Source organism: Sprattus sprattus, assembly GCF_963457725.1.
Source record: "Sprattus sprattus genome assembly, chromosome: 15".
In the NCBI taxonomy this organism is placed as follows: domain Eukaryota; kingdom Metazoa; phylum Chordata; class Actinopteri; order Clupeiformes; family Clupeidae; genus Sprattus; species Sprattus sprattus.
The window spans coordinates 28,721,503-28,738,389 of NC_137913.1; the positions used below are offsets into that span (position 1 = coordinate 28,721,503).

The 16,887-nt window shown below is 44.8% G+C and overlaps 1 protein-coding gene across 1 annotated transcript in view; it reads left to right on the top strand.

Annotated features, from left to right (window-relative positions):
- Positions 1–427: 427 nt before the first annotated feature.
- Positions 428–16,887, top strand: part of kremen1 (kringle containing transmembrane protein 1) — a gene marked incomplete at both ends in the record, with an annotated part of 63,947 nt that continues 47,487 nt past the window's right edge. Inside the window, one exon of the mRNA XM_080852464.1 lies at positions 428–503. Within this exon, the coding sequence (XP_080708590.1) occupies positions 428–503 (76 nt within the window). The remainder of the gene's footprint in view (positions 504–16,887) is intronic.

The window sequence follows — 16,887 nt, forward strand, 5'->3', positions numbered from 1 at the left end:
TGGAAACATTTGTCTATTGAAGTAACAGTCTGAGGTATCTTTTAACAAGTCTGGTTATACAAATATCACGCACGACGCTAGTTGTCAAAGCTTTATACAAAAAAGATGATACACTTTCAAGCTGTTCCACAATAGGCGTGTCCTTTTCCCGATGCTGCAGGTTGAATATCTTACCCCGATTTCCTGTCACATGATTGGAAATAGGATCCCTACTTCATACTATCTCTTGAGCCGGGAGTACACATATCTGCCTTGAAGTTCAGGAGCACTTAACGGAAGCCCGTTCGGAGACTTCATTAGAGCAAGCTGCATCAGCTCCGGCGGCTGTATCCAAACGGAGTCACCTGCAATCGCTCTTGCCCAATTCTAAAGAGGAACGCAACACGCAACACAATTCCTCGGTCAGTCGTAGGCAAAGGAGAGAGCTATGGATTCTTTGACAGTCGCAGCACTACTTCTCGCTGGGTTCCTGTCCTCCTCAACTTCGATCCAGTTTGAAACTGGTAAGTTTGTTAATGGCTTTGCACCGCTGGTTGTGTTTGCAGTCCGTGAGGTTTGGATATGGATGCCTGTAAACGGTAGTGCGTTCAAGATGAAGCAAAATCTTTACAGAACATGGTCTTGATCGTAATGATACACTACTGTGCTACGTTAGATAGAAACGCATCGATACACGTTAAATCACAAACTGACATAAACGTACTGAATCGAACTGAGAGTCTTCAGACAACATTTACCTCTTTACCTACAACAAGTAAACGTTAGGGAAGGTAAACAGAAAAACTAAGTGATGCGCTTATCATTCCGGTTGCTTAACGTCGTTGTTAACATGTCTAATTCACTCTAAGAATATATACAAAAATCGAGGCCACTAAATGAAGGTGATCGGAGGTGTCCGTGTATGTGTTGCTTGTATCAAAAAGCATGTGTGTATGACACATTGACTATTGCAATAGACATTTTATAGGAAGAGTTTATGGTGCGGTGGCAATCAGTGCAAAGTATTAGATGAATAAGACTGAATAATTGTTTTCATCATCACTGTCTTCCCAACTGTTTCAAGGATAGGTAGACTGTAGTGAGAGGCATTTTATACTATAATTCCATCATTACTACATTGGATGATTGAATATCAAACGTTTCCTGTAGCTCAGTCTCACGCTCTCAGATATCCAGCCAGTCATTTTTCTCGTTCTTTTGGTCCGAGGGAAAAAGGGATGGCTCTGCGGGAAGCTATGTTTCCAAATTACACATATGGAATCGGATTTCGTTTCAAAACGAAACCCATTCAGAGAAGAAAGAAATTGTTCGTTTAATAACGACCACACAAACCAAACTTCTCATGCTGTAATTTGTGTTTTGTTTCAAGTTTTTAAAGCACATCCTCATGCTTTCCTTTTTAATTTTTTAGTTTCTTAATTATAAGGTCTGATTCAAATTAGAGGTTTTGCCATCTGGGCACTGCGTAAGCATTGCCATGTGTACCTATGTATTAACAACGTATTTAAAGCTCTCAGGCACCGAAGACACGAAGTGTTGAATATTTGTATTAAATCTAGAAATAATTAATTTTTTACACGCAACTTGTAAAAAAATATACGGTGCACATGCCAATATCAAATACACTTCACTGTTCTTTTTATTGCACTTCTAATTTATGATTGCTTGAGGCGATTCTATTTGCAGGTGGTATTAAAATCGCAGTCAGGTATTACAACCCCGTTCTGCATGAGTTCTGTGTGTCTGTCCACTTCAGAATAATCAGCTCATTTCAGCCTGATCAGTGGCCAGGACTGTTAAAAATGATCAGAGAGCCTATTGTATACCTGATAAGCGTGAATATTCAGGCCTTTAACTGCGGCTCTGGAGCTGCCTCTGCGGTTCATTTCAGTTTAAGAGTAATCTCTCCTCATCAGAAACGCCACACAGTTTATGCCCCTCTATTCAACAGAGGCTGCTCATCTGAAATCTGCACTGACCCTTGTCTCTTTTCAAAACAACTTGGCAAAATTGTACAGCCTTCTCGGCTATTGTCCTCAAGAAACATAAGAACCTCAACTGGACTCTCCGGTTTCTGGTTCTGTTGAGTCCACACTGTTCTGACCGTACCATGATGGTTAGAGTGGCTGGATTGAGGGGGTCTGAGGCTGCCACTGATTTCATGCACCTGCCATGCACAGGGGTGATTTTTCTTTCGGAGCGTGTTATTGAAACAGACTGCTGGCCTCCAATGCAATCCTCACACATCAGCTGCCTGTCTTGTGGTTGTCACTGGTGTTTTTGGCATTCAGTGGCTTGCTGTCGCTTACTGTCACACCGCATATCGAAGGTGTCTGCAAATCTTGTCAGGGCACATGTGGCCGTGTTTGTGAGTTTCAGTGACTGTTAGATATGGAATGCACCAGGGCCATCTGCAGGTGTTTTGGTTGCTGTTGTCACGACTCAGTCTCTGAACAGTGCCGCATTTTCAGTGACATTCAGAAAGAGGCTTTTGTGTTGGTTGACCTGAAATGTAATAACAGCCAACTGCACACGGTAAATTTGTTTATGCTTTTTGTCTTCATGTAAGCCTGTAGGAATTCACCACAACATGTAGTATCCTTTCACAGCGTCACAAACAGACCTCTCTAACATCAAAACACATCCCACATCACTGCTGCCCACCTGACCAGGCTGGGCCCAGGCCTGGAGTAGAGCTGTATGGTTTCGGCCAGATGAGGGCCGCAGTCAGAGGTTGTCAGGACCAGCAGGCCAGGCCTTTAATTGTGCCTGGTGGCTGGAGGTATCCAGCCTTGTGTAACTTACCTACTGGAGAGCAGATGTGGTGATGATCGCTTACGAGCGTGTCATTATAGCGCAGGCAGGCAGGCCTAATGCAGGGCTGGCTGAATGGTGCCATCTGCCCCTCAGTGCCATTCTGCTGATGGAGATGCCATATTTGCTCAGGGATTCAGATGACATGAGAGCACAACGGGGCAATCCTTTGTTATTGGCACCCTTCTTAATAAAAGACTGTTTGGATCAACATCTGTCAACATACTAAACCTGTTACCCGTATAAAGTATGTACTCAGATAGTTCAGCTTCAGATTTTTACTGGCAGGTTTGTAGAGGCTTCCCACCTTTAGTAGTTGTGACTGTTTGAACAGTTGAAAATAAATGGTTTGCTTGTAAAAGGTTGGCTTTATATTTTATAATTTAAATATATATATATTTTTACATTTCATAAATAATGGAGGCTATGCTTGAGGTTATAATTTTGCTTCCACTTTAAATCAAAATAGATAGGCTAATATATTGACAATAGTCCAAGCCCCATGGTGCTATCATGTATGGTTCAAAGATTATCAAGGTTTACCTCATATATATGCAAACTACTGAAATCTATGTCAATAGAATCTAGAACTAACCAGTGGTCAGAAATGGAACACACACAATTATGAAAGTCAAGTTTATCTATTATTACTATTCATGTTTATTATTCAAACCTACTTACCATTATTTTCACCAATGGAGGCTGCTTTGGAAATTGATAATCAAACTTTTGACAGCATTTTGAGTGGAAATTTAATGTGCATTTGTACAGGTGTATTCGTGCACGTCGGGCTGGCCCTCGCAGTGGAACGACAGTTTATAACCGCACCGGTTAATCAATATAATAATATTAATATTATTATATTCAGAGCTTTCATTGATAAACCAACAGTGTTGGGCAAGTTACTTCAAAACTGGAATGCATTATTTATTACTTGTTACTGTCATTTTAAAGTAATTCGTTACATTACAATATTACTGTTTTTAAAATGTAAGGCATTACACTACTATTGTATTACTTGTAAGTTACTCGCACCAAAATCACTGGAAGTATGGATTTGGCAATCTTACTGTAAAGAAGTTCAAGACGCTTAATTAGTGAAAAACACATCCAGTGGAAGGTGATGTGGTATCTGTACTTATGGTAAACAGTAGAACATAATAGCCACAGTGATGGCTCATGGCACAATACAAAGAACAATCATCGCAAGAACAGACAAAAGGTCAAAGTCTGGCAAATTGTGATAGAAATACTGTAACTTTAGGCCTATTCATATTAACAATAATTGGACTGTATTGTAATGTCTAAAAATATCACAGGATACACAATTAGCATTTCTATGCCTTTATTATTTCCAACTTCACAGCATTAAGCATAGTTTATGCGTCATAAAAAATAAAAAATACTTTGCAACTGGATTAGTGTATGGGCTGTACACCTATGGTGGGGAGGCAGTAGGCCTACACATAGCACCTGGGCATCCAAGTCCTTTGTGAAGGTTTTTCGGCTTTGAACTACATGCTGAAAATATAAGAAAATAGCCAGATTTCAAATTCAAGAGTCTAAGATATAAACACTACATATTAGCTAAGGGGCCTTACAATGTACAACCCAAATGAACTATGTAGGTTAACTATGATGTGCATTGCAAATGAATGAACTATGTAGGTTAAACCAGATACATAGAAGGATTCTAGAAAGATAGAAAGATTCTAGGGCTCTGGGCTAAACTAGTAGGTAGTAGTGGTATTTGTAGGTAAAGTGCACTTTAACAGAAAGACGCTTTATCCTACATGTACACTGTATGGTAAAAGAGCTAAGTTAGTAACGTTACCAAGTATTTTCAGCTAACAAGCTAGCGGGTTATTCAGTGGAGAGGTGGGCTTTTAGGCGTATTTTTGATATGAAACAAAATCCCTGTGTTCAGTTAGATATGTAGCGGAACTAGAGACTGTCAATACATTTGTTTGCTTTGATAAGAGTCTTAAGTCAAACGATACAGCCACAGTGGCGGGTGAAGTAACATCACATAGCCTAGCCTAGGAGGGAGAACCTTGGTGCTAAAGTAGGCTAACGTTAATTCTCTGAACTTGTCTGATCATGTTGATGGATGGCCACATATTTAATCGTTTGTGATTCATTTTTTAAGCTATATTCTGAGAATGGAAAAGTACATTTTCATTCATGTCTGTTAGAACCAATGCATTTGTGGCTCCAAACCACATTTAATTTAATTGTGACATGGCTTCAGAAGGAAAGTTACCTTAGCCCAGTAAGAAAAAAACATGTTGACGCAATGGTAGTGTGGGAATCATATCTGCAAGGATACCATATCTGAACGTTTTAGCCTTACCTTGTCATCATTGCTGCTAGTGGCCACAGGGATCTTGCTGCCAATTTTTCGGAAAGCTGGCGATTCCACCGTTGAAAGCGGCATCGATTAGGAAAAGGAAGTGAAACATTTTGCGCCAAGGTTTCACCTCTGCTGATCTCTGCTGATTTTGGCGAATTTGGATGAAGGAAAATAAAACACTTCATTCCAGGTTAAAAATGCATTGTAACGCGTGTTACTGACATTTGTACCGAGGTAAATATTACCAATTTTTTTTCTGTAATGCCTTACATTACCGCGTTACCGCAAAAAGCAATGCATTACAGTAATTTGTTACTTTTGTAACGCGTTACTCCCAACACTGTAAACCAATGCTATTGTCTGCCTTCCTGAGGCCCCGCCTTCTACTGGTACTCGTTCAAAGGGGGTAGACAAATCAAGTAATAGCCTACACCTCTGTAAGTTCTCAACATAGCAGATATTTTAATAAATTGAAAGCCATATATATTGAAACCGCCGACTGATGAAGTCAGGATGCATACGCAGGTTGAGTAATTAAGTGATTGGCAGCTGGCCGCTCTGTCCATTCGCGCACCTCACAGTTGCGTATAGATCAGACTTATCATCTCGATTACTATTGATCAAAACAGAATGAGGGTTTGGCTGTAGCCTTCTTGAAACATACTATTCAGAACATATTCGCTGATGTGCATTGCAAACGTGATGAATTGCTTACAAATCTGCTTAAAACAACTAGTGAAGGTGTTTTAGAATAATATTTATGCCATAAGTGGCTTTATGTAAACACCACGTATTAATGTTAGCTGTCTAATTATTTAGCGCAATGCTAGCATGACTCTACCGAAATTCGATTTTTAACCAAGGTAGCCTATTGTACCTATTGAGCCTGGTGATCGCGACCTGTTTACAAATCTGGTTAAAAAGATAAAGGTGAGCTGTTATTTATACATAATAAATATTTCCCAGCCATCTAATGGCTTACAGCTACCTCTATAGCATCTAAACGTACAGAGTAAGGTAGGTTGACTGCTAAATCGGCAGCCACCAGTCTTTGGTTAGCTCTCATAAGTCAGTTATTGTATATATGGCATTAATATTATTCTTACCATCACACAAAGGATAAATAAGTTCACACACACACTGCTTAAATTAAACTCTAAGCCTACTATCAAAGTATTGTTTTTTTTAAGATAATGTAGGTAGGGTGACCAGACGTCCTCTTTTACCCGGACATGTCCTCTTTTTGAGACCTAAAAAATGCATCCAGCAGAGATTCCAAAATGTCCTGGATTTTGCCTCTTTGGATATTTGTGGTTCTCTGGGCCCTCCACAGCCTAGTTTTTACAACTTTGGGAAAGGGTATCTCACTTATCTTCCACCTTCTTGTTCGAGTTCTGACTGTAGAGAAAACGGTCATTGGTCGACTGCCCTCTCAGTGTTGCCAGATGCACGATAATTTCCTCCAAAGATGATAATTTTGAGCATTTGGTATGATACTTCGCCATTTCCAATATGGCAACACTAAGCACCTTGCTACTTCCACTAGTTGCATTGTTAACAAGAATGGGAGCATTCAGAGAATGCAAACCTCCGCCTTGTGACCTTTACCTTTGACCTTGACATCTGAAAATCTAATAAATTATTGCCATTATATTACCCAATCTCCCCACAAAGTTTGATGGAAATCAGTCCATGCGTTTCTGCGTAATCCTGCTGACAAACAAACAAACAAACAATCATACAGGGGCGAAAACATAACCTCCTTGGCGGAGGTAACAACAGCACATGACATCTGCCTGTGAAAAATATGTCAAAACTTCGTTGCGGGTGGAGGGGGAGGGGTCATCTGTTGGCTATACACTTTCACGCCCCCTCCCCCCCTAGAGCATGGATCGGGTGAATTTTCTGTCCGAGCCAGGTCCGACAAAGTAGTAACCGAGCCCGGACCAAGGCCGACAGCCATTAAAATATTTTTTTCCGAACCCAAACCGAGCCCAACGGAGTCAATTTCTCAACTGTTCATACTAATGCCACATTTACATACTTTTTTTATGAATAGCCTGGCTTTATTAAACTGGGGCATTAACAGATAAATGCTTGCTCACACAAACAAGCACTGTAAAAACGCACAAGCGTGCACAAGAAGGCCATTAAGCATATTTAATTTAAATGATTCACATTGCAAGAATGTGTTGTAAGATGGTGCGGCTCCTTTAAGAGGAGCACGTACATGGAGGGAGAACAGTGATGCATAGTTTGGATTTTTATAAAAAAAAGTCCAACTAGCATCTTCTCTAAACTGGCAAGCTTGGAGAAGCCTTTGCTCAATGATTGGCTGAGAGGGTGGGAGGCGGGATCTGCTGCTGCTGTCTTGAATTCAACGTGAGTGCTCAAAACACCATTAAGCTGAATTGGATGACAGGACTCTTTTTTTGTTTGCCTTAGGCACTCGGGATTTTTCATGGGCGCTCGGGAAAACAGCATAGGCGCGCGCCCAAATTTTCTCTATGCAGGAAAAACCTGGATACAAACTACTCTATCCACCTGACACACAGCTGTAGGCTTTTCTTGTGACTCAGGAATTGGACGATAAAGAAGGAGAAGAAGGTGATTGATGGAGCGCTCTCCCCAGCCCCTGCACCTTGTCTCTTCCCTTTAAAAGCCATCCCTCTGAGGCTCTCAAGGCCATCAAACACAGTCAGAGTCTGGAGTCCGTCAAGAGCATCTCCTCACCACACCACATCACACCCTACCGCACCATACAAGCACCACACCAGACCAGACCAGACCAGACCAGACCAGACCAGACCGGGGCCTGCAGCTGTTAGTGAAATATGGGAGGCGTGCAACAGTGGCCAGGTGGCCTGGCCGCGGGGTGAGAGGCACCTCCGCTGCTGCGGCTCAGGGCTGTTTGATGGGCTCTCTCTGGGGACTGCTGTGCTTTGTAACACCCCCCCTCCCCCTCCCATGGGCTTCTTAATGGATGCTTATTTTCCAGGCGGTGTGCTCCTGTCTGTGTGCTGCCAGGTCTCTGATCAGTGTGTGGAGATGAATGGACATGGTTTGTGATGTAGGTTTTTTTTTTTCTTCTTTTTTTTAAGCAGAGGGGGTTTCTGGTGCAGTTTTATGCAGGATTCAGTCATGATCCGTAACATGATTGTAAATGTTTCCGATTTTCTGGGCCCTCAGGTCCGTGAAGGAGAGGAGGTGGAGAGGACCTCTTTAGGTGTGTGAGTGTGTGTGTGTGTGTGTGGATGATTCGTGTATGTGAGTGTGGGTTTGTGTGAGTGTGTGTGTGTGTTTTTGTGTGTGTGTGTGTGCTGTGTATATGCGTACGTGTGGGTGTGTTTGTGTACATGTGTGTAAGGGGTGTGTGTTGAGCATGCACGCTTGTGTGTGTGTGTGTGTGTGTAGGGGTGTGTGTGCTGCAGTAAGCCATCTGGAGACTTCATAAGCCTCCCATGTTCCTGCTCGTGTTTAAAAGGGGTCAGAACATGGGATTCAAACCCTGAGGCTTGTTCTCCTCTTGTCTGACCTCTCGCCCAGGTGTCAGGTCTGTGTCTGTTTCTCGTCTGTGCCTCTCTCTCTCCCTCTCTCTCTCTTTCTCTCTCACACACTCCCTCTCTACCTCTCTCTCCTTCTTTCTCTCTTTTTCTCTCTCTCCTTTTACACTAGTCTGACGTTCTCGCTCTCCCAATCTCTCTCTTAGAGTCTCCTGGCTCTTTCTTCTCCTCTCTCTCAGTCTCTCTCTTTCGGTTTGTTTTTACGTCTGGGTCTTTCTGTGCCTCTCTCGGTCTCGGCAGTCCTCTCTTCCTGTCCCTTTGAAAGCCCAGACACCTGTGAAGAAACCCACTACCTGTAATTTCCCATAGATACACTTGTACCTGTGGTACTGATGGGAGGGAAGGGTCTGGGTTTATAATCAGCTGGTCAGCTGAGAGAGGGAGAGAGAGAGGGAGAGAGAGGAACAGAAAGAGTGAGGGAGGTATGGAGAAAGGGAGAGGGAGAGGGAAAAAAAGAAAGAGAGAGGGGGAGGGAAGTAGGAAGGGAGAGAAAAAAAGAGAGAAATGGGGAGGGAGAGAGAAAGAAAAAGAGCGGGAGAAAAAAGGGAGAAAGAGAATGAGGGTGTGAAGCTGTGACATTCGGGAAAACATTTGAAACAGAGGAATGCATGTGGACCATTCAAGACGCTGCTGCTGGTGTGTGTTTGTGTGTGTGTGTGTGTGTGTGTCTGTATGTGTGTGTTGGAGGGGTGTAGGATGAAGGAAGTGACACATAGCTCTGATGTGGCCCTGTCTTTGTGCGGAAGGAGAGCAAGGCTTCTTTGTAAGTGACTGTGCAGCAGACACACACACACACACACACACACACACACACACACACACACACACACAGGCTACATTGTGCTCTACTGTACTAGGCTTCACTGCACTGCGCCCAGTGAGACCAAGACCACGTCTGTGTCCAGCTCCACATTTGCCACATTGAGGAAGGGCCTCAGTGAGGTCTGTCTCCTTCGTAAGCAGCAGTGGGGCCTGTTTCTCAGTGAGGTCTGTCTGTCTTCTCCGTGAGCAGCGGCGGGCCTGTTTCTCAGTGAGGTCTCTCTCCTCCGTGAGCAGCGGTGGGCCTGTTTCTCAGTGAGGTCTCTCTCCTCCGTGAGCAGCGGTGGGCCTGTTTCTCAGTGAGGTCTCTCTCCTCCGTGAGCAGCAGTGGGCCTGTTTCTCAGTGAGGTCTCTCTCCTCCGTGAGCAGCAGTGGGCCTGTTTCTCAGTGAGGTCTGTCTCCTCCGTGAGCAGCAGTGGGCCTGTTTCTCAGTGAGGTCTGTCTCATCAGTGAGGAGTGGCGGGCCTGTTTCTCAGTGAGGTCTGTCTCATCAGTGAGGAGTGGCGGGCCTGTTTCCCCACCCCTGTGCCCACATGCAGCCTTCACATACCCAGTGGAAGGCCAGAGGATGGGAACGTCAACGGAACAAAATCACCAACTATTTTAAATTGGGCACACAGGCAACTCACACAACATCACTGAAGCGACAATGCTGCAGTGCTGGCGTTAGTAATGTCCTGCATAGCTGCTGCTGGAGTTAGTGATGGCCTGTATAGCTGGTTCTGGAGTTAGTGATGGCCTGTATAGCTAGTTCTGGAGTTAGTGATGGCCTGTATAGCTGGTTCTGGAGTTAGTGATGGCCTGTATAGCTAGTTCTGGAGTTAGTGATGTCCTGGATAGCTAGTTCTGGAGTTAGTGATGTCCTGGATAGCTAGTTCTGGAGTTAGTGATGTCCTGTATAGCTAGTTCTGGAGTTAGTGATGTCCTGGATAGCTGGTTCTGGAGTTAGTCAGTGTGGTTATATGATGGCATAAACCCGATTTCGGCCAAAGCCCGACCTCTCTATCCATGGGGGGTTAACTGCGTTATCTCACGGTACATGGCAGTGACAAATCCAGATCTTGGCCGCGTCAGTTCAAATTAAATGTGGAATGTTTACAAGCGGGCATCTGCTACCGTTGATTATACAGTAAATAAGTTGTGAAATGAGACAAAAACACATCACAGTTAAAGTTGTATTAGTATTGATTGATTAACATCGATATGCATGGATTACATGTATAACAAGTGGTGGAAAAGTAATATGAAAATATTTGTTCAGTGAATCAGCGCGTTCTGTCCAAAACAGTCGCAGTCAACGTTTCAGTTTAATTTCAGTATTTCAAAGTGAATGAGAGGGAGCACAAGAACAGTGAGCGTCTAGCAGCGATTATCATATCATAGACATATATGATGCATGTTTATACTGTATGTATATGGGCAGGATCTCAAGCATGCGCAAAAGTTGTTGATGTCCAGTTGTAATCTAGTTTCGAGAGTTACATGCGCGCGTTGTCCGATTTCCAGCGTAATCCGATCACTTATCTGGGGGTGTAAATCTAATTTCAGTCGGACACAGGAAATCTAGATTTGGGGAGTTACATGAATTGGAACTTCGATTGAAACCCGACTACGCTCGAAAAATGGGCACATGTAACCGCACTGAGTGATGGCCTGTATAGCTGTTGCTGGCATTAGTAATGTACTGCATAGATGGCGCTGTATTTTGCTGGTTTAGTAATTGCCTCCATAGCTGCTTCTGGTTTGGTGCTGGTTTTAGTGATGTGGCGGTGGTTGTACTGACGGCCTGCATAGCTGGTGCTGGTTTCAGGGAGGCGGTTCTTGTTTCACTGACGTCCTGCATAGCTGGTGCTGCTTGTTTGTTGTGGTGTCAGTGCGGTCTTCTGACCCAGAGGAAGAGGCACAGAGGGCCATCTGCGCTGCTTTGAGGCTGACTATATTTACACTACATACATGTGGATGTGGAGCGGGAGGAGGAGGAGGAGGTGGAGGGGGAGGTGGGGGAGATCAGGACGTTTTCCCTGGAGAACAAAGGGAGGGTGAGAGTATCTGCTGTTTAAAATTGTTCTGAAAAAAAAAAAAAAAAAACCTGGCGTGTCTCGACTTGAAAGCCCCCAGCGTGCTTGAGGTCCTGAAACACAAACACACATTTTTATGTGAGGAAAGGAGCATTATTCAGCTTATTGTTTTTGTTTAGGAGAAGGTGTAGAAGAGAGATAGATAGAAAGGAGATGGAAAAAGGGATAGTGAGAAGGGGATAGAAGGAGAGTGCAATGGATAGAGAAAGAAAAAAGAAGAGAGAAGGGGGAGATAGGTAGAGCGTAAGAGAGAGGAGAGTGAATAGAGACAGAAAAAGAGATAGAAGGGGAAAAAGAAGGGGAAGAGAGAGCGATTGATAGAAGGGGGAAAATATGTAATGGAGCAGCAGAGATAGCTTGAAAGAAGGGGAGACAGATAGAGATCATGAGACTGGAAATTATACAGAGAAGGGAAGAAAAAGATAGAGAGATAGAGAGAGGCAGATGAATAAAGAAAGAGAGAGACTGTCTCTTGCAGGGCACTCTGGTGCAGCAGCTCGTGTTGGCAGAGGCTGGATGATGGCTGTGAGGCCAGTGCCTCTGTGCTGACCTCAGTGTGGCCTCCTGCTGGCCCAGAGGAGAGGAGATTAGGGGCACAGGGGCAGCGCCCTGCTTGCCAGCAGCCCTCCACAGCCTCTTTAGCCTCCATGGCCTCCACAGTCTCCACAGGCCACAAGCCTCTGGGCAGGCAATTTAAAGCAGCCCCAGCCGTCACGGCTGTTATTACGGGGGCACTTGATCCATTCGTCCATTGTGCCCATCGGGCGGTTTCCACTTGGACCCTTACGCACATGTAACAGATTGTACTGGAAAAGGGGCACAGGCCTGATCAGGGCCACATACGGTGTAGGCCCCCATAACCCCACCACCCATTCACCCAGCTGCCCACCTCCTCCACCTGTACCTTCACCTTCTCCACCTCCTCCTCCTGTATCTTCACACAGCTGCCCACCTCCTCCACCTGTACCTTCACCTCCTCCACCTCCTCCACCTGTACCTTCACCTTCTCCACCTCCTCCTCCTGTATCTTCACACAGCTGCCCACCTCCTCCACCTGTACCTTCACCTTCTCCACCTCCTCCACCTGTACCTTCACCTTCTCCACCTCCTCTTCCTGTATCTTCATCCATCTGCCTACCTCCTCCACCTGTATCTTCATCCAGCTGCCCACCTCCTCCACCTGTATCTTCATCCAGCTGCCCACCTCCTCCACCTGTAGCTTCCCCCAGCCTCTAGGCAAATAGCAGGCTGACGTGGCGTGTTGGGCTTTTGGGGGGGTGGGGTGGAGAAGTGAGCGGCAGCACCGGGTGGGTGTCTGGGGGGTGATTTGAGTGGATCAGACATGACAGATGTTATGGTTATGTAAAAGGCAGTGCTGGGAGCAGCCTTCAGTGAACTCGGAGGTGTCAGGTTCACTCAGTCAGTCCAGTTTGATCTGAAAAGGGGGGGGGGGGTGCGTTTGGACAACGTCGAATTAAGCTGTCAGCTGCACTGTGCAGTGCTAGTCAATATTGAAGTCAGTGCTGCGAGTGTGAAAAAAGAGAGAGAGAAGACAGAGAGTGAAAGAGAGAGAGATAGACAGGTAGGGAGAGAACTACCAACTGTCACATTCCCAACTGCTCAAACTGAACATAATAAATAGTCTTCAAAGGAAGCCTTCCCATTTCCCCTTAGATGAAAATGTCATGATTTAAACCAAGATCAATATCTAGTTTGATCTCATCAGTGTGTGTGTGTGTGTGTGTGTGTGTGTGTGTGTGTGTGTGTGTGTGTGTGTGTTTCGTCCCTTTAGAGCCAGACGAGGCTCTGCTTTCATCTATGTCCACACATGACAGTTACCCACATTATTTCAATTCTCCTTTTCTTCTGCCCTGTTGTTTCTCATCTATCCTTACTCATTCTCTTCTGCCAAAACAGTCCCACTCTCTCTCTCTATCATTTGAATGCTATTGTGCTTGGGTAAAGCCCACAACTCTTCTTATTTACTTTGACATTTTCTTCTGAATGTCATTTATGGCGTGCTCACGCGCTCCCCTCTCTGATCACACAGCCTTCCCGCTGGCCTTGACTAGCTTGTCAGCTGGAGGGATTCACTCGGATATGCAATAAAGTTAATGAGAAAACCCCCTGCTTCATATTTAAAGATTCCCATCATGGGCGGCACTAACCGTTTTTATGATCAGAATGCAATTTCATTGTTCGCTGGAAATTAAAAGTAACGGTGTTGTTCTGAAGAAAAATGCGGTTAGCATATGAAATGATATTCAAATATCGTTTCGTTTTTTTCTGTCTCGCTTACTGACTTGCTTCAGGAAATGCGCTTGCTTGGACTTGTTGATGAATGAGAACTCCCAAAATTGCTGTGGTGTTCCAGAGCCATTTTTAATCTTCACATGAAAAGTTTTCTTTTTTTGGTTGAGAACAGATGCCACATTTAGTTTCAGGTTGTCAGCCGTCATCACCATTAACTTGGTCTCTGCGTGACGTGAAGTTCGACCAAGAACATTTTGAGGGGGCCCGCATCCTGACCCCAATCATCCCTTGTAATCAAAGCAGAAGGCTTCAGCTAATATTGTCATTGGCAGACCTTCTGTAGGAGTGCGGAAATTATAAGGATACTGTAAACGTGAACACTTATCTATTAGGTGGTGTCTGTTTGACATGAAACAGTGAACTTAGACCACTAACGGCGAGACATCTGGAGTTAGTGTTTCAGCATTCCGGAATCAACCGGAGCAAATTTTTGCATTCTCGAGGCCAACATGTATTTATGTGGTCATTTCATAGAGTTTCTCTTTTGGGAGCCATCTAACCAATATCATAATTGCAATATTGAATTGCTACTGTGTAGGACATGACCTGCCTTGTGAACTTTGTACGGTAGTGTTATGTGACGGTTGTGTTTGGTCGCAATCCATTTGGTCGTGTCTTCCAGAATCGAGAGGGAGGGGGAAAGGAGGGAGGGATAGGAAGAGAAGGAGAAAGAAAAAGAGAGTGAACAGGGAAGAAGAGAAAAACACACTCTGAAAATAAAAGGCTGCGTTCCGCCCTACTTCCTCGGTCTTAAGTTTAAAACCACTCTGTGGCTGAAGGAGCAAATTGTTGCCTTCCCTCACTCGCTCGCTCTCCACCGAGATGCCGTGTCGAGACGCCCATGGCCGCCCAGCGAGAACGGAGCAGGCGGACAGGGGGGGTGGCGCACATTCACCAAGGTGCTTTTCTGATGCGGTCCAGGAGTCAAAGCCTTTAGAAGCTTCCGGTTACACTGACAATTGGTGTTGATTCAGATCTCCGACTACATCTCTCTTTGGTTTTCCCTCTCTTTGGGCTTTCGTCTAGATCTCTCTCTGTCCCTCTCTGTGTGTCTCTTTCATTTCACAGTGTGTACACTGCCGATAGTCTGCTCGTGCAATTTCTTGTAAGCTCAAGTGTGTGTTTTATATAAAGTCTGCTAGTCCGTTTATATCTAGACAGAACAGTCTGACTTTTCCTTTGTATGTCCTTTATGGCTCTGTTGGGCTTTTCCTCTCTCATTTGTCTCATGAATAGTTTTTTGTTGTTTGGTCCTTCCTGTTCTTTTTTCTTTATGGCAATGTGATGGACATTTAATATTCACTGGGCTGTAATCGAAGCACTAAGTGGATGCGGCCCCCACTGACTGAACTCCTCTGTCCCTTCTTTGAGCCCCCCAGCCCCCACCCCCCCTCCCGGCGACCCCCCTACTGTGAATAACAGCGGGCTCTCAGGAGCTCTCTGGCCGTAAAAGAGGAGCTGGTCACAGGCGGCTGATGCTGTGTAACCAAAGCCACAAGCCCCTCAGTAGATCTTTGTAATTGAGCCCGGTTCCCAAAGAACTAAAAACCCAGGGATTCTGCCCCCCACATCCCCCCATTTCTATTCCCAAGAACCCTCCTCATCTCCTCTCTTCTCACCACTGAGCAGAAACAGCTGGGCGTACTAGGGACAGGTCTTCCTGCTGCAGCCCAGCAGTTCACAGAAAAACCTCATTGCTTTCTCCACGGTGAACAGGAGCGGGTTCCCAATCACCGTTTGTCAGTGTTGTCCTCTGTTATGTTTGTTTAAGTCATCTGCAGCTTGTGAGGGTTGTGTGTACCTTTTTTGATGCAGTGAAGTGTTTTTGTAACTGATAAATAACACAAACATGGCTCTCTCTCTCTCTCTGGTCATCCATGCAATCGGGACGATAAGACTATCAGTGAGACTCACGTCAGGAAAAATAATGTCACAGGGCTGCAAGGGTGCATGTAACCACAGCGTTGTGACCTTTTTCGATAAATGTTTGCAAGGTGACGTGAGATAAGCTAAAGTTAGCATGAAGGAAGATAACATCAAGCACCTTAGCCAGGCATAGCAGACAACATCAGAAAGGAGAAAAGAGCTTTCCTCTGAATCAGATCAAAGGACAGAGTGCGATGGCTGAGGCAGGGGAATGAAGAATGTATGGACTTTGCCAATAGTTGTATTTGTCGTTTATGGAGATAGACAAAACAAACAGGAGGGCTCTCTCTCTGATGTATGAAGACGTGCAATCCTGCTGTTAGGTCATTGAACCAAGATGGTTTGTGTTTGTGCAGCAGGTCCTCCTCTCTCTCTCTCTCTCTCTCTCCCTCATTCTCTCTCTCTGTGTCCCTCATTCTCTCTCTCTCTCTCACTCTCTCACTCTCCCTTTGAGTTTCTGGACGTTTGTCAGTCGTAGTCAGACGAGGCCCATGGATCTGTGGCTAGCTGCTGGATTGCCAGACAGCTGCCAGATTCCGACAGCACATCCTCTGCAATCACTTTTAATCAAAATGAATTGCCTGGAGCTGTTTAAAAACTAAACGAATTCATGCAATTTTTACATTTTATTAAAGGAACAATCACCCATCAAGAGGTCTGATGCTCCTCCCCAAATGCACAGCTAATCCATCATGTCTCAGCGCTGTCACTCATCAGAGGAGCTGTGTGTATGTGTGTGTGTGTGTTTGTGTGTATGTGTGTGTGCGCGTGTGACAAGTGTGTGTGGGACATTCCAGAAGCCAGACCTCTGAAGTTGAGCAAGACCATGTGAGGGAGAGCTTCTGTCCTCTCTTTCTCGGTTTTCAAAGTCACGGAAAAAAGTCATGGAGTCATCATCATCATCGTCATTGGAAGCCTCTCTGTCGTCGTCTGTTACACCTTCATCCTTGTGATCTGTGCCGTGGGTGGCAGTTGCAAAACCACGCAGTAGCACTTACCAAAAGTCATTAATCATGCAGCA